This window comes from Pagrus major, chromosome 15, assembly GCF_040436345.1.
Source record: "Pagrus major chromosome 15, Pma_NU_1.0".
Classification (NCBI taxonomy): Eukaryota; Metazoa; Chordata; class Actinopteri; order Spariformes; family Sparidae; genus Pagrus; species Pagrus major.
In genome coordinates, this window is record NC_133229.1 from 6,179,006 (window position 1) to 6,206,758 (window position 27,753).

Here is a 27,753-nt window from a genome sequence, read left to right on the forward strand (position 1 = left end):
TAAAGTCATTCTGGAAATGTTCAGGCCTGTGAGAGATTGAGGGCATGATGGGTGAGTTCTGAACGCCCAGCGGGCCCTTTTTTTGACCCAAAAAGTGTGTGACGCCGCAGCTGGGCTAGATGCGCCGGCGACGACCTCGCCGACCCTTCCTCCACGTCACGTAACATCACGGGCTTTTCCTTTAGGATTCCACCTCGCTTCCCTTTGACCTCAGAGTTTCTCAGACGGGGACAATATGGAGGCCGAAGCCATGGCCCTGCAGTTTGAGCTGGTCTCCATGGTAACTAGTGGCGGTCGTAGGCAGTGGCAGCAGTGGGAGGTGCGGAGCCACGGGATGCGGCACTATAATAATAAGGGGAACCTGAAAGTTAACAGAAGAGCGAGTTGTTGGAAACCACGAGGTCAAACATCGTGCAAAACACAGATGGAGCCTTGAGATTATTTATCATTTTATTTTCAGAACATGTCTAGGTGAGGTTAAAGTTCATTCAGGTAACAGTATGTTTGACAGTTTTAAGAGAGAGTTGCTTACTTAGTAATGCTGGATTGCTGAACCGCCATGCTTCGTTGTAAGTGGTGTATTGTGGATGAGAGTACGGGTTTCCAGAAAAGTCCCCTCCTGGTGAACAAATCAACAAAAACAAACATGAGCAAAGTGCTACCAAAGTGAAATGACAGACAGCTTTTGAAAAATATCAAGCTGTTCTGTCTTGTGTCTCCACAGTCTCTTCAGGAGAATAGATTGTTTTATTAATCCTCTGTTAGTCTTTAGGATTTCCTCTATTCTCTCCTTAACTGCTATATTGTCCTGCTTTTAAGCGATGATGCTTCGCTTCAAAACTCCTTAATAGGTTCTCCCAGATGCTCGTTCGCTCTTTGTCCTCCCTGTGCAGGTCGTGGAGGAGAGGACGGGAGGCTGAGGGGATGTCAGAGAGCGATGCTGTGGGTCCACAGGTTTCCTTCTTTTACGAGACTATAAAGGCTGGGTTTTATATGAAGCTGCTGAAGAATGGCCTTTGCTTTAACAGTGTTTGGGGCCAGTCACTAAATCTAAGTCATTCACCAGCAGATGAAAAAAAACCACTACAATCTCTGGATTATGGAGGTGGCTGTGCTTGTGTGCTTGTGTTCTGGTGAGTTTATCTATGCACACTCTCCCGTCCGATAAAGTGATTTTCTTAATTTGAGACATCAGCTTGCCGGTCTTAAAATGTTGCCTTCATGCACACTGAGCTCACTTGTAAATACTGCATGCCTGCTTTGATTATTGGTCAGTGTGAAAGGTACATGTCTCCGAGCAATAAAGGGAATTGTGTTTTCAGTTGTTTGGAGGAGAGATCTACACACGCTGGCAGCTATAGCATCCTCACTGCTGGTCGTGTAACTCGAGCTCATCCCTGAGAGAGATAGTGATTTAAATATTTACAGGCCCTCCACGCCTCTGTGTTTTGACCCTTAACTGTTTGCTGTGAACCTGAACTGCAGGTTAAGTAGAGGGGAAAGAGATACGCTCTGCAGCCCTGGGTGTCCGGGGAGGCGAGGAGAGGCGCAAAAGCAGTGTTTATCGACGGGGCTGGTGAGAGTGCGCTGTGTGGACACGGCGAGGGTAATGAGCGCTGGGAGCTGGAGTGTAACTGAGAGGAACTGTCCTATCTCACGGCCACTGATTGTGGTGATCGCCTATCGAGTTCATCTAATGTCCTCGTCTGCACGCGCTAACCACAAGCTAACCGCAGTCTAACAAAGCTATAACAAGCTTGCTTTCAATCCTATGGGTCAGGAGCAACGCTTTAAGGATTCTTGAGTCTCTCAATATTGAGTGAGTCACACGAAAAGCATCACCACTTGTTTAGCGCAACTTCTTCAAAGAAGATCAACTGAAGGGGACTATCTAGTGAAAATACAGCCTGTGAAAGTAAAATTAATGGCATCTTAAAAAAGGGAGTCACCTACCAGGAACCATTCCAGCGAGTGTGGAGGTGGGGTAGCTGCCTTGTCCTGTGGGGGGCACATGAGGCGGGTAGCCAGGTAAGGTGGTGCTGGCCATGTCTCGACCTGCAGGCACACAGGAGGGAAAGTCTTACAAGGATGTTCCAACACAGAAAAGATAAATGACTACATTTCAACATTTCCTCATTGTGTTGATAAAAAACGTGAGGCGTGGGCGGTATCATATTTCATTACGTATAGAAACATATAGAAATCATCATCAGTATGACTGAATAAAGGCCTTTTTGTTAAACTTTACGCAGTGGATGTTTATCATTGTAGTAAAAGTGTCATTGTGCTTTTGTATTTTCCTCCCCTGCACCGTAAATGCTGCAATTATGATATGTCATAAACAGGGAACACACTAAAATCACCACAGTGAAGTGATGCATACAGTCAGTGAGAATGACAAGAAATGCCACGTTCACTCACAATGCTTCAGATTTTTTATTTTCTTACAGGATGCAAGATCTTTTTGCAAAAATCTAAAGAAAACTATTTTCAAAAGACTAAAAATGACCATAAAAATGTAAAATGTTGCAGCATGTTTCATGAAGTTGCATGTTGTCTATCTGTTTATCTTAAATCATGGGTGAAAGACAGGTGATAGATACGTTTTTGCTTTAAAATATCCTTATGAATTAAAGGTTGATAGCACAACAAAGGCTATAGAAGAATGACACCATTGGCATTTAATTGGTTTCGTATAAACCTTGCTTTCACTCTGCTATTTCGTCTGCCATCGGGTATGAAATCTCCCGGGAAAGTGAAGGCTGAATGGCGATTCAGCCAGGCTGGCAGCTTGGCACCATTTCGGTCTGTTTTCACATCTCCATTATCAACTAAATGAATGAATGAACTCAGGTTTTGTTCTGTGTTGTTTGAAGTTGCTACTCTGAGGAAAACAGAAAGCAATCCGCTTGTCTTCGCGACAGCGGTGCCAACAATCATACCACTTGGAAATGCATTTTTTAAATTGATCTAATCAGAGACAACAACTGCTGCAGCATTATTATATCAACATAATAAGCAGCTTTAAAACTGACATTAGCATCAAGAGCTCTCTGTTCTCCACTCCACATTCAGTCCTGTAATTAACAGTGACAGTATCGGGCCTGGCTGGGTGAAGGGGGCACACAGGACAAGGAGGTATGGGTCCAAAGCAGGCCCCGGCATCAGCCTTATGTCTCTGCCTCTGCCTCTGCCCACCCCCTCCCCCTCTCAGACCTTGGGCCTAGCTGTCACGAGGCTGGAAGGACCTGAAGGCCTTTTGTTAACCTGAGAGATGAGCAAGGGTTCAAAGCTGGTGAAAGCCGGGTGAAAAGGGGGAGAGACAAGTCGCTGTTAATGAGGGGCAAACAGTCCCCTGCTGTATATGCTCCTGTATACATAACAGCAGGGACACAAAGCCTGATGGGAGTGCAGGATTTGCAACTTAAGAAGTGGACGCTTTGAATTTAAAATGATTAAAAGTGAACACAGAGGTAAATCAACTTGAACAGAGTGAGCGTGATTGGATTTTTGATCTGGTTACGTGGCCTTATGGGCAAAGTTGTACCTGCTATAAAGGGCTGGCTGGCATACTGGCTGTAGCAGGGGCCATGGGCATGGGCAGGGTAGCTGGGAGTAGAGGCATCTACAGAGAGGCTGGACTGGTGGGGCAAGATGTCAGCTAGAGCAGAGTCCCCAACAGAGGAGGGGGTGAAGGGGGCAAAGGATGCCTCATGGGGCTCTCGCTTTACACACATGGAGGATGGATATGATGGGTGAGAGTCTGCCAGGTGGGAAAAAAAAGAAAAAGAAAAGAACTCGATATGATGTAGTCATGCAACTCCACACGTACTGTACATACAATCACTTCAGTCACTCAGATGTATGGTGGGATGGATTTAAAGCCTTCTAAATGTCCGAATAACCATAAGGGAAACTACAGTATGGAAGCAAAACAAATCAAAGAGAAGTTTTTAGCTTTGTCATGCACGCAGCCGAACACTACCACAGGGCAATAAATCAAACAGAGACTGGACTCCAAATCCTGAACAGATCCGTGGTATGAATTGAGGAACGCTCCGAGAAGTGAGATCGCTACCACACACTAACTTCCTATCTTTTGCCGACTCAAAGCCAGACGTTTTGTATGAATTCTGAATTGATAAGCAGTCTTTAGAAGTTGATTCGTTCATTTACATAGCTCATAATAATAATCTCATATGCACCCAGCAGTAATTCACTCAACTAAGTGGAAACATACACCAGTGAAATGTTGCAACAACACATCGCGCCTGATCAATCAAGCTCAAATGCGTAAAAAATTTCCCCAAGGTTTTGGGAAAACAAACAACATAATCTCACGGCTGCTTTCTCACAACAAAATCACTCCCGCAAATAAAGCAAACAATCGGCTCGCAGACAGTTCAAAACTCCACACTTTGATCTAATTTGGCTGATGAGTCTTGGCATCTTTCATTTCAACCGGCTCTGCCTCTTGAACCTATGCAATCAATGTGAGCTCTGTCTCCGGCCTCTCCACGTCTGCCGCAGAGGCTGCTCTGTTCGCTGGGGCCTGTGGGGAGAGATGGCTCTTTCCCGACACCATGATAGCCTCATTAGCTGCTTCCCTCATCATTGTTATTTTACAACAGGACTGTGTGTTGCGATTCCTCATTAAGATAAGGTCTGTTCTATGGAAGGGGGTTGCAACCCTGTCAGCCAGGGAATCAGGCAACCTAACTGACTGCTTTCCCATAAAAGCAGGTTCTCCAAATCTCTTTGTCTTTGTGACAGCTGTAAATGTGGATTTAGACAGAGGTACTGCAATTACACCGACTACTTTCATCTTATTGAGACAAATACCGCTGTCACGGAGGGAACGACACAATTTTTAACAATGCGAGTTTTTAACTTATGATCAAATCATTAAAAAGATGGTTGACATGAATCTCTGGCGTGAACAGGAATATTCTAACGAGTGGGCTCTGCATTTAATTGGACCGACTGAAAGTTTGTCACATGCACCGCACAAGTATGTCATAAATTTAGTGGAAGCAGGGTCCGACTGTAGGAATGAGTGCAAATGACTGGCGCTCAGTTCCGTTCTTCAATTAATTAAATCGAACATGTAGTCTTTAAAGTTAAAACAGCTTTCAAAAGTCTAGTTAGCATGAGTTTGATTTTAGAGCATAACAACCACCCTCCAACCCAGAGAAAAGAGGCACTCATTGATAAAAGACAGTACAGCAGATGAAGCGAGGGGGTTAGAAACACTGCAAAACTGCTATATTCTAGAGCTCCAACTATTGTGATAGTCGTGTATCCAGTTTGAGTCATTTTTCAGTGAAAGAAAAGTCAAAATGATCTGATATCTTCTTAAATGTGAGTGTTTTCTGATTCTTTGACAGTAAACTGAATATCTTTGGGCTGTGGACAAAACAAGACATCTGACGACGTCATCTTAGGCTTTGGGTAACACTGATCGACATTTTTCACCATTTTTACAAATTTTTACAAGAAAAATGATTGTTTGTTGCAGCCCCACCATATTCAACATCTGCCTTTATCAGCGCCATTACCATTTTTAACCCACTTTCACGACCACAGCAAGTATAAACCATAAAAAAACTTATGGAAGAAAAGTCACTACAAGTTCCAGTGTGTGCCAGGAATAAAAAAAATCAGACTGAGTGTTTACCAGATTTCTTGTTCAAGATGCAATATATAACATTATCCTGAATGTTTCTGACAATGATCAACATCAGAGAAATCCATAATTTTACTCAAGGTGACGATGCGTTTCATTTCCACACGTCCATGAACATTTCTGCCTCAGTCACATGGATAGATTTTCATCGACAATGTTTTTTTTAAAGAATGAATACTACAATTCCCATGATTCACTGCTACTTATCTCTTTTGTTTTGTTTTGATTGAGAGACTATTGTGGCCGAAAGAAGTCTGTGTTTAAGTGAACCTTGCTCATGCTGGTAGAGTATTATTGTTGATCAGAAGGACTTTACATTGTTTAGCAGGGTGACACTAACCTATTGCACGTTAACCTGAACTTCAGGATGAGACTGAGGGTGTTCACACTGTATCCAAGACTTCCTGCGTACTACTGTAGGCTTCTGTTTTCTCAGCGCCTGAGCAACCGTTGTCAAACAGACAGGGGTTACGACGCAACAACAACCGATACAAACGCTGCGTTCAAGACCACTGAACTCTGAAACTAATCAGACATGGTGTTGCTTATTGTCCTGGAGACGAGGCAGAGCCCGGGTAAAGGGAGCCTGTCAAATCACAGGCCCTGATGATGGAGATGGAAGATAAACTCAGGGTCCTCGGGGACTCTTCTCCCCAGCAAACACATCTCTGAGAGAGTGGAGACGCTATAGAGTTCTCCAACATCTGTCTGCGCTCCACCACTGATGCCACGTCTGCAGACCCCATCAACCATAGAAATGAACTGTTAAGAACCTACAACAGCCCTCGGAGCGATGCGTCCAAATATAGCTGCAACAGCCTTCTCTCAAGTGAGCATTTCATTTTTAAATGTACACCGAGGAACTTGGTGCGCAGACCATTTATTGTTGTTTTCAAAGGCTGACGTTCAATCTTCAGAGAACTTTTTCATTTCCGACAGATCAGAGCAAAACTTCCATCTTCCATCAGGCTGGGCCAGTTAAACCTCTGCTCTTCAGTCTTCTGCATTGTAAAAGTGGTCATTTTATAACTGTTTACACCAGAAAGGAACAAATTGTCGAAAGCTACATCCCATTGTGAGTGAGTAAAAATATTTGCAGGGCCAAATAGCTCAAATTCCCCATCCACAGGTTTAAAGTCATTCATTATCTGATGTGTGCTCAAAGGTTAGTGTCCTATTGTGGGGGGTGATATAAACATTCATTTCCGAGCTCTGGGCTGCGGGCATTAACCGAGCTGAGACAAGCCGTTTGTCACCAGGCCACACACCAGGCACGGCAGGTTAGGTGGCTGCTTGTTGTTTGCCACCCAGCAGAGAGAAGCTGGCACTGCCCAGTCATAAACTGGGCTCAGAGTGTGGTGTACATTTCGGATGAAAATAATCTGTGTTTTTTCCCCCACTTCTGCTCTCTTTTCTCACTCATTTGAGAGGGATATAGGTAAGAAGGTAGAGATATATAAAGAAAGATGGATTTTCACATCTGCTACAGTTGTAGTAGGTCAGAGGGGTGCCCATTTACACCCAGTCTCCCTACAGACTCTGGTGAGAGTGATTATCAAGCGCAGCCTGCACAGAGACTTCAGCGCTCTCGTTGGGCGTAACGCTATTTAACTACTGATAAATAGCTACAATATTATACTATCATTTGTTCCACATAAAAAGCTTGTGTCAAGGTTAGAAAACCTTAAAATCTGCCGGACACTGCATGTTGCTTACTCTGATCAGGTTTCAATAGAAAACTGTGCAGACACCAGCAACCAGGGGTTATTCAGGACATGCTGTTCTCTCCATTGATTGTACTGAGCAGATCACAGTGTTCATCTACACATACAACAGCTTCTGCACAGCTTGTTCACACCAGAAATAAACCCTACTTTTCACCCAATCAGACAGTGCTTCATATAATCTACTCACCAGAATTAGCAAGAGGCTAGATTTGTTATGTATTGACAAATTTAGACTTTCTTCAAAAGATGGTAACATTCTTTCACAGAGAATCTAAAGACAGTCATGGTGAAGGAAGGGAAACCATTTTGTAAATGATTGGTGCGTCTTACTAAATCCCAGCGGTGCGTTTCAGTGCCCTAATTCTCTCTCTGTGATTTGGCTGCCGCCCTCCTTCCTAGGTAACCGTCTCTTTCACACATCAGGGTAAACAGAGGACACAAAAGATGGCCGACATTGCTTTCGCTATAGCGCCCTTGGAACGCAAAACTGAGCACTTCATTAATCATTCATCTTTAATAGATTATGCAAATTCCAGGACATAAAAATCAACAAGATCAATAACTGTATGAATTTTAATTGGGAGCAGAAAACATTTAAGGAGTGAATATAATCTCGTGGCTCCATCCAGTATGAGAGCGTAATTTATTGATAATTGGATCCCGGCCTAAATGAGGAAGGTAATTTAGCATTTTTCAGCCTTGGCATACATTCCTATTTACAGGGTCTTGCTAATGGCAGAAAAAATAATATTTTGCACTGACAAGCTACACCCAATCAAACGCTTCATGCATTACTTTGCATAGTCGTTAAAATTAAATAATAAAAGTTTACTGGATATTACTTCTGAGTTGATTCGGTGCTCAAAATACTCACAGTTTTTATTACTTACAAAGTGCTAAAGTATGTTGTCATATTTAAGAAAAGTTTGCTTTGTGCGCCTCCTCATTATGCAAACCGTGGCCCTCACATGCATCGCTTTAGGAGGCCCCCCAGGCCCCCAGGTGGCTTGAAGGCCACCTGCTATGAGTGTGCTCCCCAGAGCGAGACCGCTTTCATAGGAGGAGCCCAGCGTAAAAGAAAAAAAAGGACAAAAACACACCTTTCTTCTCCTGAGGCCCAACTTTCTGGGGCAAATCTACCTCCCACATATTCAGGAATAAAAAAGGGGTCTTTCTTTTCCCATAGCTCTGTCTATGCCTGGGTCCGGGGCTGGACTACAGGGATCATTTGAGAAGGGCCACTGCAGTTTTCAATCATGCTGTCCTCCTCCTTACTCTCTCTCACACACGCACACACACAGTAGACTCATTGACTTTGATGCACACTGCATAATTATCGGTGTTTTATTAAAAGGCTGGTATATTATTCTCCAGTCAGTGTGGCCGTCAGTAAACCTAACCTCTCCTGGGAAAGAGCCTCAGCAGCCACATTGAAACAATATTTCAATTAAGCAGGCGGCCATCAACCTCGACAGCAGAGCAAAAGAAGCCATAGTGCAACACAGGGCGGGTTGATGTGCGTTATATGATACAGATAGTTAATACTACAAGATATTCAATACACCGCACCTGCCATTACCTGTTGGCTCTCACTGGAAGTTGCTATTGAAAACAGCAGCATGCTCATAGGTTGGAATAAAACCCTGTAATTTCAGTGTTACTTTCATTGTCTCATCTGTTTCTGGGTCTCTCTCTCCGTCTCCGCAGTATGAGGCAGCCAGCCAGCCACGGTTGCCATTCCAGCCACTGTCAATCAACAGGCTATCATAGCCTTTGATGACAACGTCGTGTCGCGGCGAGAACAGCAGCTGTCTCTTATGAGAAGTGCTCCCAGTCAATCTGTTAGCGGGCCAATCCAGGCTAACACAATAGCCAGTTAGGAGCAGCGTGTGAAAGGCCTGTAGGATTTAATGGGCTCAGATGATATATGGCCTCGCTCCATCCGTCAGAAATAAACACCTCGAAAAGTGTCTCGAAAGAGGTTTGTTTTTGTCATTTGGTGATAAGAAGTTATCATAGTGGCAGAGAAATCTTTGCGAGTCAATAATGATGCAATTTCAAGATGTTTTTCCCCCCAGTACTTAGTCAAAATAGTCAAAAAGAGAAAATAGATGAAAAAGTCTATCAAAATCTGCAGAGTTTTGGATTTTAATACTTTAATCCACCAGGAAAGTCACGCTACAAACAACTTGCTGATTATCAGTGTTTCAGTTAGCATTATTAAGTGAAGTTAAGTGTAATCAAAGTGTTAAAGGACAGCAGGAAGTGTATTTTCAGCGAGTTCAGATGCATTATTGTCTACTATAAAAGCTCCTTTACCAGCTGCAATAGTCTGAAGATGTGGCCTCTGTTGATTATGGAACTGAATTAAAATGATTAGAGTAGTGCTGCAATGGTTAATTGATTAGTTTTCAACGATTAAATTAATTGCCAACTTTTTTGAAAATTGATTTTTGAAAGGAAAACTCAACATTCTGCGATTCCAGCCTCTAAAATCTGAATATTTTCTGGGTTTCTTTACCACTCTACGAAAATAAATTGAATGTCTGTGGGATGTGGACAAAATAAGGCTTGAGGATGCTATCTTGGACATATATAGACAATTTCTGACATTTTATATACCAAACAACTAATAGATTAATCAACAATGAAAATAATGGTTAGTTGCAGCCCTAATCAGGTGGATAAGGAATGAGTAAAACTTAGAAAACAGTTCAACAGATTCAGTCAGCTACTGAGGGGCAGCAAAGGAGAATTTGTAAAAAAGGAATACAGTAAAAGTTATAATCATGAGTGATTATATGCCTGGTTTTATTATAAACTTTTAGAGGACAGTTGGGAAGATGCCATGAATCAATATGAAAACGCGCAGTAGCAGGAGCAGAGTTAACACACTGTGTTTGTGTTTGACCACCTCGCTGCAGATGTCTCTCGACCTGCTGCAGCTGTGTGTATTCTTTTTAGGGATCAATCTAGCGTGAGTCAGATTGTACCTGTCACAACAGAGTAGCTCTGGGAGACGCTGGAGGCGAGGTCGGAGCTGGCGCTGCTGGACAGGCTCGGCTTCACGTCTTCCAGGCCGGGGTTCAGGGATGGGAGCGAGTACTCATTCGCCTGCAGACAAATACACAGCAAATGCAGAAAATGTGTCAGTGGAGTAGTAAAAAATAATTTCACATTCCACCAGATTGTGTCATGATCTGGTTAGTATCTCTCATGCGCTGCCTGTGAGCTCACTTTGGGTGCAAAGAATGAGAGCAGGCTTCCCAGTTCAGAAGATAATACATGAAATATGTCTGAAGGAAACCCCTGGTGGATCTGAGGAAGCTCTCTGTGATCCTTTCCTTCTGAATATTTCCTGTGAGCACCACCAAACACCCGCGCCCCCCTCCTCTGCCTCACCAACCCGTCCTGTCCCCGCTCCCCATGCTTTACCAAGACCTATGATGTATGCATGCATTAGGGCTTGTCTGAGGAGAAGGCAGAAAGGGAGAGAGGGATGAGAGAGGGATTGGGAGAGGAGTGAAAGGACGGGGTGTCAGCTGGCTCTTTGTGCTCCACTGCAGTCATCCCTGTGACCAGTCAAGGGAGGAGACATTCAGGGCTTTGTTACAAGAGAGACATGTGGTGTGGTTTTTTAAAGGGGAGTACAACCTCAAAATCAACCTTTGTGCTTTGCCTCAAGGATGAACACATAAAACTGGGTTAATAAAACGATAAATATAAATATACTTTTATTTGTATTTGTCGCTTTATGTTGGAGGTTTTCATTGCGTTTCTTCCCAGTGGTGCAGCTGCAGCCATCTTGCACGTTTTACAATTTCTCATTCACTAAAAAAAATGCAGCACTGGAAAACTTCATGTAAGGATCAACCACCAACTTGTCTCTTTAGTATTTATTCTCTTTAATCTGAGCTGAAGACTGTTCTAGCAGCTGTGATGAATCCTGTTTGTTAATGAGATGACACTTCCTGACCCGACTCTTCTTCTTTAAAAGGATAAGTGTGTGCGCACACATTTTGTTTGGACCTGAGTGCGTGTGTGCATCTGTTTGTCTCAATGGGACGAGGGGGTCCCACAGGGGCGAGCTGGTGACCCCAGTCTTGTCTGCCTCTATCCCAGATAAACTCTAATTGTCTGCTTACAACTGTTCCCTGGCACTAGGCTGGATGTTCCTCTCTATTCCGCTGGGCCTCCGCAGCACAAGAGCCATTTTGTCATGCAGATGGGCTGTGGGCAGGGCTGGGCAGGGCTGGGCGGAGGGCGAGTGGCGAAGCACAGAGGGGCCTGAATGACCTGACCACATGGCTGCCAGAAGTGTGGGAGGGATGAGGCCTATTCAGCCTGGCCTCTTCAAAATGGCTTTTTAATGCCCTGACGCAGACACCAGACAAGCCCCTAATAGCCTAATATCCCACCTTTTCACCAGTTTAAGAAAAGGAGGGGGTGTTGGAAACAGGGAGAAAAAAAGGAGGCGCGCAGAACGAGTGGAAAGCGGCCTGATTAATATTACATTAAATTAAAACTGATTTTTCTGGACCATTCTGATGCCGTTTTTCTCCCCCCTCCTCCACCTTTTCTCGCCTTTTTAATACCTTCTCCTCCACTCTTTGTGATTGCAAGTCATTTCCAATTCGTTTTGGTATTGATCTTGCCGTAGAAATCACTTTGGTAATTAGCTGCATTAGGGGCCGTATAGCAGGCTGAGGGGCTGTCCCTCTGATTTATCGCCGCTGTAATTCCCCGTGATCGCGCAGAGATGAAAATGAACTCAATTAGGCACTGCTAAGGCTGCATGGGCACCCACATAGAGTTCCAATGGAAAAATTAATAGTCTCTTGTTGTTTAACAGTCTAATGAATGTAAATAAAGGTTATCCGCTGTAATAGGCTGTAGGCTTGTAGGTTGCTTCGAGGCAGAAGTTGCACAGAGCTTTTTGTCACCAGCGTCAGGATATGTACCAGTTAATTCAGTATATGATGCTACAAATCAATGTAAATTATTTTACTGTTGACAACTACAACTTAAAGGCACAATATGTAGGTTGTCTCTCGATCAAAACAATGAAAACCAAAGTAGCTTGATGTATCGTGAAGTAGTGTTGGATCATGGAAGATATAATTGTCTTCAATTTTAAACAGCCATCATCGCCAACAATAAAGCTATCTGCAGGCAGAATTGTTCACAGACGAGTTAAAGTTTTATTCACGTTATGCTCCTCCCTTACTATCCGATGTATTGTGGTGTTTTCCTGGAAGTTATAGCGACAGGCGACTAAAGGGAACGCACCGTTACTTTGAGTACATTTTTTCTGGATTTGAACATTGTCGGAAACATTTGGGATAATATATGTACATAACTCGAAAAATATATAACAACGATCTAGTTGTTTTAGACAGAAATTTTACGTATTATCCCTTTAAAGGACAGACAGGAAGAAAGACGCTTGAGCTCTAAATATCAGGGTGTGAAAGAAATCTTTCTGGCCAACCTGTTCAGGTTTGATGTGTTCTGAAGTGGGGAAGACATCAGGGTAGGAAGGACGTTCAAACACACGGTCCAGGGCCTCCAGCTGCTGCTGGGTGAAGGCGTCTGCTCGCAGGTGCTTCCTTAAACTCTCCACGCTGCCCTGAGAGTCGCTGCCGGGGCCTGAGCCATCAGAGCCATCTAGAGAAAGAGGGCGAGGAAGAAGGGGAGGAAGAAGGGGGAGGGAGGGTGACAACATTCTGCATCAGGGCATAGCTCCAGTCTTTTTACCTGATATTATTATTCTAACAATGTGAGATAAGCATGAGGAGGCATTTTTTGGAGCTCAACGGGTGTGAGAGTGATGGCACGAGGAGCAGGAGTAAATTCAGGGAGAGCCACCAACATGTTTTATCTCCCTCTCCTGTTTTTCACTGTCTCTTCCTCTCTCACACACATATACACTCACTCAAGCAGCAGCCCCCTGCCTCTCCTCGCGGCCACCATCAGCACGGTCATCATGTGATAGGTCTATGGTAATTGATGGATTACCTTCAGTGCAAATATATACTTGTAAGGGAGAGCGTGTGTTTCAGGAGGAGAAAGTAGGGCTGGCGATTACATACAGAGCCTCTCATTCTGCCAGCGGGAAATGGAGAGCCATTATTTAACTGCACTATTTCCTCCTGAACATATTACCCTTCCCTCTCTCTCCCTCTGTCTCTCTTTCTCTCCCTCCATCCCCCACATATTGCCTGTCTTCTGGAAAACAGAATGGAGTGGGGACGGCACTCAGGGCCGAATGAGGACGGGGCGTCGAGGGCAAGCGTATGCATTTCCTCACTCGGTCACACTCTATATAAACAAATGAGCCTATGCTTCCCTCGTTCTCCTGATCTCTGACCCTATCAACTCGGCCAGGGAGCCCGCAGCTCTCCCTCTGCCCGCTCATCAAGTCCTGAACACCGAAAAAAATCTGCAGCTAAAACCTCCAGCCAGCATCCAAGGAACCTCCACTCCACTGCCTTGCCTCCCACCGCCCTCCCTTCCTCCCTATACCCCGCCGCCAACAGCGGATGAGGGCTTTAGCTCCCATACAAATCTGTCATTCTAAATTTGCAGCAGATTATGTTCTCTCCTGGGCGAGCCAGCGGTGATATATGATATGCAAGGCCGCTATTGATTGCCTGATCCGCCAGCAGAGGAGGGAGGCGAAATGAACTTGGAATGAACATCATGCCTCAACTCATTGTGCGTATAATACTCTACTTAATCCCACATTTTTCTGTGCTATGGAATTCAATTGATCAATCATGTTCCACTGATGGTACCATTTCAGGGGCGTTATTGCCATTCTGCTCGGCTGCTTGACCTTTTTTCAATGGCTGAGGCCAGAGGATGAACCCGACTCGCACCAAGAAATAGATCCATGGAGAGAATGGAATAGAGGGCTGCAATTGGGTATGAGTGTGCGTAGATGGGAGGGTGTGTGTATGTGTGTTTCGCTGCTAAAATATATTGACTTTAGCTTTGTGTAACATTTATAAAGGAATCAGTTTTTTCTCCTGCCACATGTGTTTTTCCCACCATCCGTTAACCGAATATTTTAGCACCAGGCTCCTTTCTTTTCCTTTTTTTCCCCAGCTCCCTTGGGTGGAGGGTTTGGTTTTGCTGCTGGTGGAGCAGCATTAAGTGCTGCTGTATGAAACTCAATTGTTGTCTGTGGTACAGAAGAAAATGGAGTCATTAATTACCTCGTATCAGCTGGTCTGAGAAAAGAGGCAAGCTCGATCAATAGCAACTGTTTGTCATTCACTATGGAGGAGCATGCTTATACTCAGCACCCCCTCACACGCTTAATCAGGCCTCCTGAACCTGACACAGGATACTATATGGTGCACTTTCCTGTGACCTAAATGTAAATCAAATCCTAAAATTAAAGGGGCACTATGTGGTTTTGAGGAAGCAATTCAAACTCAGAATTTTAATATTTACAATATTAATGAGGTAATAATACAAACTCAGAAATATTTATTTTTCCACTGTTTTCAGAGGAAAATAAGGCCCCAAGAACACTGTTTGAAACTAGAAAGGTGGCAGGGTCCGCCACATATAAACAAAAGACATAAAAAATGTGAAGATTGTTCTCTTCTGATCCCCAAAACTACATAATGCACCTTTAAAGACACACCTTTCTAGCTTCAAACAGTGTTCTGGGACCTTATTTTCCTCTGAGGACAGCTTGTTTATTTAGTTATGGAAAAAATAAATATTTCTGAGTTTGTATTATTGTAAATACTAAAACTCTAAGTTTGAATTTCTTCTCCAAAAGTGCTCCTTTAAATGTTTGTTTACATTAGTAATGGTTTAAAAATTGAAGTGTGAACTTTTAATGACGTTTTGTTCACACACAGTTTTTTCCTCTCTCTACAGTTATGTATGTGAATATATATCAAATGTATGTAGTCAAAGAATTACTGATTTGGCCTTTATATAGAAATAGTAGTAAATCATTTATTTTCAGAATTCGCCATTAGAGGTTCATGTTTGACATATATCATAAGATAGCTGCAATAAATCAGATTCATCCTTTGACAGTCAGCGTGTCAAGTGGAGTGTGAAGCCCGACTGTCAGATCGCCTGTGTGTATGTGTGTGTGTGTGTGTGTGTGTCTCATTGACTGGCTTGTTTCATTTTCTCAGTGTTTCTTCAACCCCTTTGGGTGTCTCAGCAGGTATTCTCTTATCACCCCCACAGCACCAGCTGACTGCGTCTCTTCGTTTTAACACCAAAGTGTAAGGAGACGAACCAAGATAAAAACAAGACGCTCCAACAGTGACACTCACACGTCAACCCTAAAGCAACGAGCTTTCTGGCAAATTCTTCCTTTGTTCATCTTGAGTACACAGGCACCGGTTGACCTCGTTGTGTCCAAAAGTATTTAAACGTAAAGTATTTAAACATTTTAAGTCCAAAGACAAACTCAACCGACAGACATGAAACTGCAACTTCTTGTCTAACAACACTGATAAAATAATCTAAAAGTTGCTGTAGGCCTTTCACACTCATGCACTTTCAGCCATTTGTGCACATACACACAGAGAGAGTTAACCAATGACAGCAGCTACTGGGAAACAGACCACAATGGTATCAAAAGCTGTTCTGTTTTGCTTTGTCTCTAAGGGGGATGTTAACGTCCTGCGGTGGCATGGTGGCACTTTATGTCCCTCTTTCATCTCCCCTGTTTCTCTGATAAGATAACTCAGAGGAGAGTGGAGGTGGGGGCTTGTTTGAAAGGCAAATGAATTCCTACACACCGCCTGGCTCTCTGCGTAAATCAATGGCACGGGGTTTTCCTAGATCAGCGGCTGTGAGTCCTCTGCTGATGGGCGAAATGATGCTATCGCAAATTGTGGATCATTTGTTGGTGTTTTTAAAAATGCAGTTATGCTTGAAAAAAAAAAAAAAGAAAGAGAGCGCACAAACAAACTGGTATACCCAGAGGGTGAACACTCCTCCCCTGTAAGCTAGCTATATTTATGAAACCTCTGAAGCGGAAAGGAGAGAGGTGGGTGGGGTGGGGGAGAGAGAGGGAGAGAGGCAGCAACACTGCCATGGCTGTTAAGATCCTGTTATGTTGTGGCGTGTTTAAGAGCTTTATTAATTCGATTTAGCACCACCGACCAGTGTACTGACTGTCAGCAGGCACAGCGATGCTTATATGATATCGCTGCCAGCACTGAGGCTGTGTCGATCATATTTTGAAGCACTCAAGTTATTTAATTTACCTTAGTTTAAATTCTCAGATATAGGCCAGTGCACAAAGTTTACAATAAATAAATAAACAGTGCATTATTATTTGGAAACAGTTTGATTAAGAGTAGATAGTAATAGAGCGAGTTGGCCTTTAATCATGAGGTTGGTGGTTTGGTGGTGCTCTTGAGCAAGATACTGGTCTGCTCTTGGTGTGTGTTTGTGGGTTAAAATTATTTGGAATTGTGCAAAAAAATTCAATTTTATAAAATACATATATGCAAGTGCAGCCAGAGTATTCAATACTAATATTATGTATAAGTCTTTAAACAAGGAAGAATAAAGTGGATTGCTGCACCGCAAACAAGAAAAATGAAACATTATGTAAAAAAAAAACCTTAAAAACACTTTTGTTTGCATTGAAAATGACTTTAAATATTAATTTTTCCATTTGTTTTAAGAGATTAAGTAATTTAAGACTCAATTACAACAAAAATGACTTTATAAGAAGGATATTTTTGCAGCACAGCCTCTCTCTCTCTTCAGAATGACTCCATTCCCATGTCTTATTTTTCTTTGTCCTCCTCTGCTTTCATCTCTCCCCTCCTCTGGACCAGTCTGTCGTTCAGCGTTTTAGCCACCCTGCATGTGTGGCGAGTATTTGTGGAAATGCAATTAACGCATCCCATCTTTTCTCTTGCCTTTTCTCCCTCCTCAAGCTGAGTAATGCATCGCTCCATTAATTCTCGGCATCGCTGCCCGTAATTGACTTTTCTCTGACATGATTCCTCTCCATTGAGTGAATTCCCTCTCCTTATATTTTTGTGACGGATCTCATTGTATATTGTTTACAACTATATGTGGGGTCTCGTGCGGCCATGTCGCTGAATGCAAATGGTTAACCCACAGGACTCGGGAAGAGGAGAGCGACGATAAGAGGAGAAATTAAATGTTGAAGAGGAAAAACGACGGAGATAGAGCAGAAGAGGAGGAGGGGGAGAAATGCAATGTCGACCCTTTTGTGTCCTCCTTTACTGTCGGGGCCCTAACAGCTTCTTGTCTCTATGTTACGCTCTGTGGCCCCTCTCAGACCTGGGCTTTTCTCTCTCACACACACCCCATCAGGGCCATCATAGTGCTCATGATTCCATTTATTTCTGTCTCGCTCTGGATGCATTTATTTTCTAAAGTGATCCTCTATTGACTCATTGTCATGGACTGGCTTGACTAGCCAACCAGTGTAGGCCCAGGTTCAAATCCATACACTAACTGATTCAAACTCCACAAATGGGTCATGTGTGTTAAAAGATACACACCGGACAATCTCCAAAAGGTCCAAATATCAAATCAAAACAGCGACTGTATTCATTTTTCCTTCTGCCATTGAACAAGGTTGATGTGACTCCGGCTGCTGCTGCTGCTGCTGCTGCTGCTGCGTATGCTCGTTCCTTTTTATGTCATGAATGAACAAACCTGCTGGGCCATATTTTTTTCTCCCCCGCTCACACACTCATCAGCTCTTCTACACTCATCCCACACCCACGCTACAATCACAAGTTATGACCTTTGCTTTCTCCGTCTAATTTATCACTGTATAGCTCCCAACTGCCTGTCCTCCCTTGGAGCTGCACTGGGCTCCATCCAGGACGTGGTGAGCCAGCGATGAGAGAAAAATACACTGAGGTCACATCAACCTTACTGCAAACAGCAGCAGGGTCAGGGGAAGCTGTCACTGTGTGCTAAAGCTCGGAAAACACTGAATTTAAAACAAAAAAGAGAAGAAATTAGAGCAGATGTATCTCACATGAGCTCAAAATCGACTGGAAGGCCCCGAACTTTTCATGGACTTCTTGCACTGTAATACACATTTGACAATCACACAGCAGTTGTCACCCAATCCTCTCTGCCTTCTCTTGGCTTCCACTTCCACCATAGGTTTAAATGACTGAGTGAGAGCATGCTGTACAACAGGCTAATTTCCCCACTTCACTATTAATGCATTTGGCAGGAACAACATTCCATTTCCTGTAATGAGATACACAAATAAATCTGGCTATGGATAGATTCGGGGTGGGGTGGTGGTGGTGGTGGTGATGGTGGTGGGAGGAGGACGAGGAGGAGGAGGAGGGGTGGGGTGGGGGGGGTGGGGGGGGCAAAGGAGGGGCGCATTGAGACGCATTCTCCCAGCACTGGCATAATTGGTATCGCTGCTTGCAGACATGCAAACCAATCTCTCCACAGATAGGGCTGAGACTCTCTCTTTTCCCCCCTTAAGGCTATTTCTTTTGTCTTTTCGATAGCTTGCACATCCAAGATAGAAGGAGGGAGGGAGGGGGGAGATGTTAATTTGTGAATTAATAGCTTTTCTCTGCAGAATTGCAAATTCTTTTAAATGTCACTATGTTCACTGTGTGAGGAGCATCTGAAGCCACGAGAGTTACAAACAGACACACTTATTGCACACATTCCCGTGCATAGGTGTGTATGCACAAATCCTAAAACCAACCCTTGCCCAGCTCTTCTTCCCTCATAAACCCACTTTTTTTTCTCTCATTCCCCTGCTCCTCCGTCTCTTTCTCCTCCTCCCGTCTTCACTCGAAGCCGTCCAGTGTAACATGCTACTTTTAATTTGCAATAACACATGACAAGGGCAGATTAATGGCTCTTATGGCACCTATGTCCCTGAAGCTCGTCTGACGGGGACCCGGTGTACATAACGCGTGTCACACTACATTATCTCTACAGCCCTCCAGTAATGGGGACCTTTTTCTTCCTCAAAGGGCAACCGCTGACTTCAGCCACTACCAGGATCACACACCACTGCTGCAGTACGAACACTGTACAGTGCTTTTTTTAAAGATGTTGTCAAATGAACACAGTGAAGGCACAAACATGTGACGCTTTCAAGCTTAAAATCTGATGGGTTTACACACACATGCAACAGAGTCCAGAGAGTTATGTGTAGAATATTCTAAACAACATGAAAACTCTTTATCTACTTATTCATGTATGTATTTTATGACTTGTCTGTCTTTAAGCAGGTAACTCTGCTGTGAGTCTTGTTAAGCTCAGGTAGACGGTCCTCCTGAGCTCAGACCATCCCTATAGCTTCTGTTTTGTAAAATATGAACAATTTCAAATTAATTTAAAAAATGTGGGCTGTTACCACCGTTAAAATTACCATGAATAACCAAAAACAAGAGCTGCTTGACATAACAGGACAAATTAAGGGGAAACAGCAAATTTAGAATTATTTAAAAAAACGTATTTTTAGTATACAATAAAATCCACAGCAATCTTTGCCTGATGACAATTCCAAATAAGCTGCACTGTGCATTACTGTATATTGAACTGCATGCCATTACATGGAAAATAGGATTTTCCACAGTCACTTTAGCTTCATTTATTTTAATTTCTCGGGAGATTATTTATTGGAAAAATCTCCCCCCCGCCTCACCCTCACAAACTCATAACCCTGGAAGAGCAAAAAAAAAAAAAAAGACAAACAAAAACAAAACAACAATTGAGAGGAAAGTGTGGTCATCTGATTGACCAAAGCAAAAGAGAAGGTTGTCTAACTTCAACTTACAATGTCCTATTTTCCTTCCATCCAAGTGGTTGCCACTCCAGAGAACTAAAGAGACAGAAACATAAAAGAAGGAAGTGGCCTGTTTTGATGAGTGCTCTTTGAGATCATTTTCAACCATAATCATACCATCAGCCAGCTCAAACGCAGCACCAGAGGATCACACACGTGCGCACACACACACAGAAACACACACACACACACATACACACACACACACACACACACATGCACACACACGTGCGCGCAGCCCCCTCCCTGCCTCCACCGGTCTGTTCCTACACCTGTTCAGGCCTCCACCAGGGACATGTTAATTCATAGGCATTAAAAAAGCCAATTGTTTGCAAAACCGATAATCTATTAGCCCTCAGGCAGTGTGTGTCCACTCTCTTGCCTTGAATGAGAAATTCTGGCTTGGACCGCATAGGCTTCCACTTAATCTTTGAGCATATCTAGGTCTGTTTTCATGCCAGTCTCCTGGTAGTATAGAGTCCAGTACAGTACTTAAAAAAAAAACCCGCTTTATTATTAAATGTTTTATCAGCACAGATTCAGTCAAAAATCTATTTATGTATCTAGAATATTAAATTACTGACTGATAGTATCAACCTCTTTTTCTGCCCTTTCTTACGTTGTAGAAAAGCAAGGAACAGCAGCATTGATGCCTTGCCAAGAGGGATTAGGGTTGTTTGACAGCTATATGGGATATCTACAGTACATCTGAGCATGGTATAAAATTGAGATCTAGCTCTGTGGCCGTATGGTAAAACGCAGGGCATCAAAAAGCTGATTGAATCGCAACACTCTCTCAACATTCACCCTGCCTGATATACAACATAACAAGTCACTGGAGACGGCACACAGAAACACACTCGGCTGCAGCACTGTCATAAACGCCATCTTCTTCACACACACAGAAAAAAAAAAGAAAGTAGGAGACGAGTGATGGAGAGAATTAAGAGGATGGAAAACAAAGGGATCTTGTGTCTCCCTTACCATCGTCTCGTTTCCTCTTCTCGCCGTTGGAGCGGGGGATACCCAGAATGCCGTTGATGGAGTAGGATCCTACGGGATCGTTGGAGGCGCTGGTCACAGGGGGTGAGGCTGTGCTGGGCACTGATGGAGAAAACTGAGTTAGTGTGTGTGTGTTCATGTTGAGGTGTTTTCTTTCTAGTTTCAGCAGCCCTGATTGGCTCATTTGACTGTGTTGTAATCTGTGTGTGGCCCTCTCTCGTACTCACCTATGGTGTGGCCCGGCGTGGAGAGTGGCGTAACAGATCCGTCGGGGGACGGGTGGAATGGCTGCTGGACTTTGGTGCGGATAATCCTGGCAAAGTGAACAACAGACACGGATCAATCAATACTGCTTCCAGAGCATGGAGATTTCACAGCACCCGGGCCCCCGGACACTTAAACACGCCACATCAGGTCCACTTACGCCCGTGCATGTACAAGTGCTCCACGGTTTGGGCCGCTTGTATCCTCATATTCGGGCCCCTGTCACAAATAGCCAATCTCGGGGCTTTAGGGGCAATCTCTCTGCTCCTGTGTGAGGCTGAATAGGGGCTGCCCCCTGAGATTGTGGATTCAATCTAGCTGGATTCTGAGGTTAGAAATATGATAAAGTCCCCATACCAGTAAGATGTGATGTGGCGGGAAAGTCTTCATTGCACTTTGGTCTGAATGATCTTGCAAACAAAGCATGAAATCACATCAATTCACCTCAATGATCAGCTTCACTGGCTCTACCTGGCCAACTCTAATAATCTCCCTCTCCTGCTCCACACTCCGTCTTTTCTCCTCGCTCTCTCTTTCTCTCTCCACCTCTCAAACCTGATCTTTCACTCCTCTCTCCCCCCAACCTCATCCCCCTTTTCTCATTTCAACTCCACTGTCCAATGTGCTCTCTCTTTTACTGTACTTGCACAATGTCTATCTTTCAAACCCCCCCTCATCTCTTTCTTTCCTTCTCTATCTCCTTTCTGATTCATTTCTTTATTCCTCTGTCTCCTCTCTGGTGTCTGTTGTAGTTTTTCGGTCTTTTTGTTGCTCGGTGTAGCACACAGGAATCCTCCGGGCTCACTGAGGATCACAGCCTATTATTGATTGGGACTCCCGGATAGAAAAGTTGACGACGAATGGCAGCGAGGAACCGCAAATGCAAATGGTGATCTATAAATTATATGTGACAGGAAAGCAATAGTGTCTTACTGGTCCAACCTGAGACCACTGCCACATCCAATGTGTTTTAATCTGTGTTGCGCTTTAGAATAATTAATTAAAAAATAAAAGGTGATAAAAAAGAGAGGCCTTAGAGATAATGTTATATTTGTAAATTTGAGGATTTTTGTGCTTCTTCCAGAGGTACAGTAGGATTTATACAAGCTCAGCTTTAGCTCTTATGGGACATGATCGTATTACATTAAACCATGACCATGGTAATCTTTTGATTGACAGACGAACGTGAGATCATTGAATAACAGGCAGCGTTGTGCACTGACAGAAATCCCACACGGAGGCCCTCTCGCCTGAGAGGTGTGACAAAAACACACTTTTACAGACTGCAGATGAGGCGAACGACGTCCACGTGTGTGCATGCAGCCGCCAAGCAATGAGCTATCAATTCTACATCAGGCATCGACGGGGTTAACTTGCTCAGGGGCAAAAATGTACATCAGACTCTTTTCATTCCCCTCACTATCTCATGTGTCCTCCATACTCTCTCCTTCAGGCGGGGCAACAAAGGCTGTGCAGCCTCCTCCAGAAAACACACATCAATATTTTATTTGAATTTCTAACATCTCACCACAACAGTTATCTGACCTCATGACTCGAGGGAGCCTCATAAATTCAAGGACTTTGTTTCAAGTCTATGTTGTTGATATTGAATAAGCAATTTGGATGGGTGAATTAACGACTTTGGTGTTTGGGTGTTGTAAAAAAAAAATATCTCCAAAGAAAGATTAAAATGTGGATCAATATGATTGAAAGCCGCTTAGGACTCTGCCTGTGGCCACTGGGCACGGTGCAGCCGGTGGAAACTCCTCTCTGCGGCAACAAAACAAAGTGCAACCCAGTCTCTGTGTAATCTTTAATAATTCATGCAGGAAAAATGTGTTTAAAGCCAGGACATCCTCTTTAGTCAACAGAGCAGAGGTCAGCCCTTAACCACAGAGACCACCAGGGGTCCACTGTCTCTTTCTCTCCCCCTTCCTCACTCTCTTCCTCCTCCACATCTCTCCCAATCCTCCCCTTAAGACCAACAGTAACGTACAAAAACAACATTTAAAGCAGCGTGTAATGAGGAAATTATTGAGACATATTTCTGGAGTTAAGGTTAGATTTAGTAAACGTTTTTTTACGCCGTTAAACAAACATATCTGAACTGTTCTTTCATGCTGAAATAGATTTTTTGGAATAAAGCCTATGTTTTGTTACAATGTGATATGTGAGGTCATACTTTAAGACTAAAAAAAGCAGTTTGTGCATTTTAACAAGGTCTGAAGTTAATTATTAATGTGCAGGCCAGCTTACAGTTTAAAAGGACACAGTTTCTCCTAAGCGTCTTGTTCCACACAACTCAAACAAAACACAATATCAGAAAAGTTTTCTCATGGTAACACATAAAACCTCCACTCTCGCTCGGAAACATTTTCCTTGGTTTTAGGAACAACATGTGTAAAATAAAATAAAAAATAAAAAAGAGAGGACCTGTTGAAACCAGCCTGATTTTCTAAAATTTCTCTCCTCTTTTTTTTTAGTAATTCATCTTCCATCTCCTACATTTAGCTGGATGTGTTATGAGACTCTCTTCAGCTCATTAAAATGTAATGCCGATGACCAGCTCTCTGGAACAGTGCCTCCTAACCAAAGTTCATCACTCGCAGCCACTATGGGGCTTTTTTCACTTTGCACACATGCACTACTGGGACTTTTTCTTTTTTTTTCCACCGCGTCCTCTGTCTAAAGACACTTTGTCCACTGCTGTCCCGCTTCATGTTGAAAGGTGAAGGTATAGGGTGTCTGCTCCAGTGGAACAGAAACTCTTTTATAGTCCATTTAGCCACAAATCAACTGTATTTTAGACGGCAGTTTAAGACTGTTTTATTTTCCTTCTACTGTGATTAACCTGGAAAATAATTATAAATATCACAATAAAGCTAATAATAATAATAATGTGCGATTAAAACACGAACCATACTACCCGCCTGAATGTGTGATGTGTTGTCGCTCCACATGCACCTCGATGTTGGAAAACAGAGCAATTGCTTGGCAATAAAGAGGCTGCAGCCGCCTCTGTCGCAGTGTGGTCCGCGTATTGAACGACTTTGTTGGGTATTTCCCTCTGCCTCTGGATCTGGTTACGCGGTATTGATCGGTTTTTATCGAGACAGATGTGATTCTTCGTGGCCCCAGGCTGCAGCCCCCGTGCTGGCTGTGTTGCGGAGGGCCGCACAGGGGATTGAATTGCACTTGTGAGACCACCCCGGATATATGGGCTCGGCTTTGACTGACTATATTCAGACCTGAATGTGAAGATAAAATACCTTTCGGTAGCGGATTTATTGCTTTTACGCACGATGTATCCCTGTTACGCACATCCCTTTTTCTGATTGTTTGCCTAATTTTCTCTTACATGTATGCACACATTTAGATAATTAAATAAAGCTGTGTTTTAGCAAGAATTTACGAGCTTTGGAAGAATTCGGCATGCCTTTTAAAATAATAAAATCAAATAACAAATTCTTATTTCCACCTACCTGTTGATGGATGAGACGCTGGGGACGGTGTCGTTGTCGCAGACGCCCTCAGCCAGTAGTCGGTCCCTTATCTCCCAAGCGAACATGGTTGGATTCTGGCGCTTATATTCTGCAATTTTATCCACCACTTTCGGAGTTGCAACCTTTGGTTTGGAGCCACCAATTACTCCGGGTTTAATACTGCCGGTTTCATAGTACCTGCATGGGGGACAGAGTGAGTATAGCTCCTGAATGGATCCCTCCTTTAATTCAACAATTCTGTCTGATTGATGTGGCTTAAAAAAAAATCGTCTGTGTGGAAACAAAATCTCCGCCGACCGAAAAAAAAAAAATAACCTACAAATATGATGGCGGCTTTAATCTATTAATTGGTGTGGAAGTGTGCAGTTATATGGGCCTAATTGAGTGTCAGCTGGAAGGTGAACAGAGCGGATTTTTCAACGAAAAGCAGTGTAATTAAAATCACACAATATAAGCAGTGAGACGGACAGAACAAAGGACAGTTTTAGCTGTAAAAAGCACATAGTTTGGACCTCATTTCCAGTTTCCATGAGCTTACAGTAGCATGCACGACATGCCACCATGACCTATTGGTAAATGTTGGTGACAGAAACATTCAGTGTGTGTGAAATGAAATACCTCTGAAATGCCTTCTGATAGCTGAAAAAAATATATTTCAAAATATTAGCTATCTCACAGCATTTGTGCTCTGAAGTAAAATGATGTAGAGCTAATTTATCAGGTTTAAAGTAGACTTTACAGTGGGGGGGATATAAGAACGTAAAGTATGTATTTATGGTATTTTTCTCCTGGATTAAGGTGAGTTTGTAGTGGCTGTAGATGCGGGATTTTTCTTAATCTTCGCGTAATATTCTCTAAAAAGTCAGTTTTCAGTGACCTCATGCTACTTTATACACTTTCTTCACAGCCTCATATTCCTCTGGTATATTTTTTATCCTTAATGTTTAGCTGTAAACTCTCCCCCTAAAAATTTATTTCATGATTATGATGCTTCTCACTCGCAAGGCTGCAGGTGATGGATAGAAAATCTCGGACGCAGAACTGCTGTGTTCAAGCAAAAAAAAAAAAAAAAAAAAAAAAAAGAGAGAAAGAAAGAAAAAATGACCTGCCTATATAACCGATGACTGGGGCTGAAATAGAGCTGGGTGCGCATATACGAGCTATAGAAGATTGATGTTTGACACACACAGGGCTCTGTCGGTTGTGGATCCCCTCCTTTTACCTGCCGAGGATTTTGCTGACACAGCCGTGACTGACCCGTAGCTGTCTGGAGATGTCGCAGGGCCGGACGCCCTGGTGGGCCAGCTCCACGATCCGCTGCCTCACCACGTCCGGGAGGGGTCTGCCGTTCACAAACACCCCGCCGAGCTGATTCACACCGCCGTGCCCTGCGTGGGATACAACAGCAGCACAGGGGAGCATAACATTACATACCTGCAGAGGACGGCTTCTCTTCACGTGGACTCAATTTTAGTTTTTTCTTGGAGAGATTCGTGCGTTTTAATTTTAGTCTTAAAGGTTACACCATATACAGAAGCACACACACATTCTAATTTAGTCCCTGAACGCATCCTGAGATATCCGAAATTTGTAGTTGATTTTTAAATAATAGTTAAAAAAAAATAATGACATAATAATAACACACGTTGGGTAAAACGTGATAAAATTGAAGCGCAATGAGGCTAAAATTCAAGTGATCGTGTTGCTTTCAAGAATATAAAATAATCAGCATTAAATATAAAAAATAAACGCACCTCAGTAGCTGTTTTAATACCCTAAAATAAATACAAAACCCTCCTCTCTCTCTGGCCTGCTTAGGCAATATTTTCCAAGAGCATCTCCTCCAGCGCAGCCTAACACATGTCGCGCATATTACGTTTCAACCTGTTTAATTTTCCTCGCACAATTATTGTAAATAATTAAAATGAGCTTTGATAACTCATATTACAAACGCGGATGGTGCGAATGAGGAGGAATAAATAATTTACGCGCAGCCCGGGTCTTCTTTACCCATATCGTATGGAGGAAAACACGAGGAAAATGAAACAGTCGCTTCATCTTATTTTGAAACACCTGAATCTAAAGTGAGAGCAGGTGAAAAAAATAAATAAAATAAATAAAGTGACACCTTTCTATCAATTTACACACAGCCTGCCCTTGTTTCTCTTAAGTCATTTCACAGGCAATAAAAAGCTTTGTATTTAAATTGGGGTGTTTCTGTTTTGTCACTCAGAGCAGCCCACATTTAGTCATTTTGATTAACTTCTGTGTCAATAAAGCTTTACAGAAAAAAACTCCAGAGAAAATAAAAATAAAAACAAAACTCCTCAGTGACCATGTGCTCTTTAAAATAACACAGAAATGTTCCAGTTTTAAGCAGCCATCTGTCTGCGTCTTATTCTCTTCTTTATTATTACTATTATTATTAAAACTAACCTAACTACATCTATTTTTTTAAATTCGTGACTCCTTTTGGCAAAACTTTCCCATTGTTTTTAAGGAGAAAAAGGGATTCTGAAAATATTAAAGATAGTCTGGTGACATGTTGGAGCCTTAATGGACTTAAAATGAGAAAGTAAGAACACATTTCTAAATTTCTAACTCCTTGTGTGCGTAAATTCTTGCAGACACCTTCGATTTAATTAGTGCAGTAAATAAAGTCACAACACACACGTTTGTTGTACAAACTTATCCAGTATACTCACGGTGCATCGCCGAGAAGGGGTCTGCTTTGCAGTGAATATCCATGGGATA

At 43.0% G+C, this 27,753-nt stretch overlaps 1 protein-coding gene across 3 annotated transcripts; it reads right to left on the reverse strand.

Annotated features, from left to right (window-relative positions):
• Nucleotides 1-220: 220 nt before the first annotated feature.
• pax2a (paired box 2a) lies at nucleotides 221-27,753 on the reverse strand. 3 transcript variants are annotated; one of them, XM_073481926.1, is made up of 11 exons: nucleotides 27,705-27,747; nucleotides 26,222-26,390; nucleotides 24,979-25,176; nucleotides 21,460-21,545; nucleotides 21,215-21,334; nucleotides 12,905-13,080; nucleotides 10,407-10,527; nucleotides 1,950-2,055; nucleotides 1,616-1,644; nucleotides 533-682; nucleotides 285-361 (listed from the first exon to the last, which is right to left on the reverse strand). In XM_073481926.1, exons 1-11 carry the CDS (start codon nucleotides 27,745-27,747, stop codon nucleotides 285-287), a joined length of 1,275 nt encoding a protein of 424 aa, XP_073338027.1. The 3 variants fall into 3 exon arrangements, with proteins under 3 accessions (XP_073338028.1, XP_073338027.1, XP_073338029.1); XM_073481927.1 differs by lacking the exon at nucleotides 1,616-1,644 and having other exon boundaries at nucleotides 221-342; nucleotides 533-619; nucleotides 1,954-2,055; XM_073481928.1 differs by lacking the exon at nucleotides 1,616-1,644 and having other exon boundaries at nucleotides 533-619; nucleotides 1,954-2,055; nucleotides 27,705-27,753.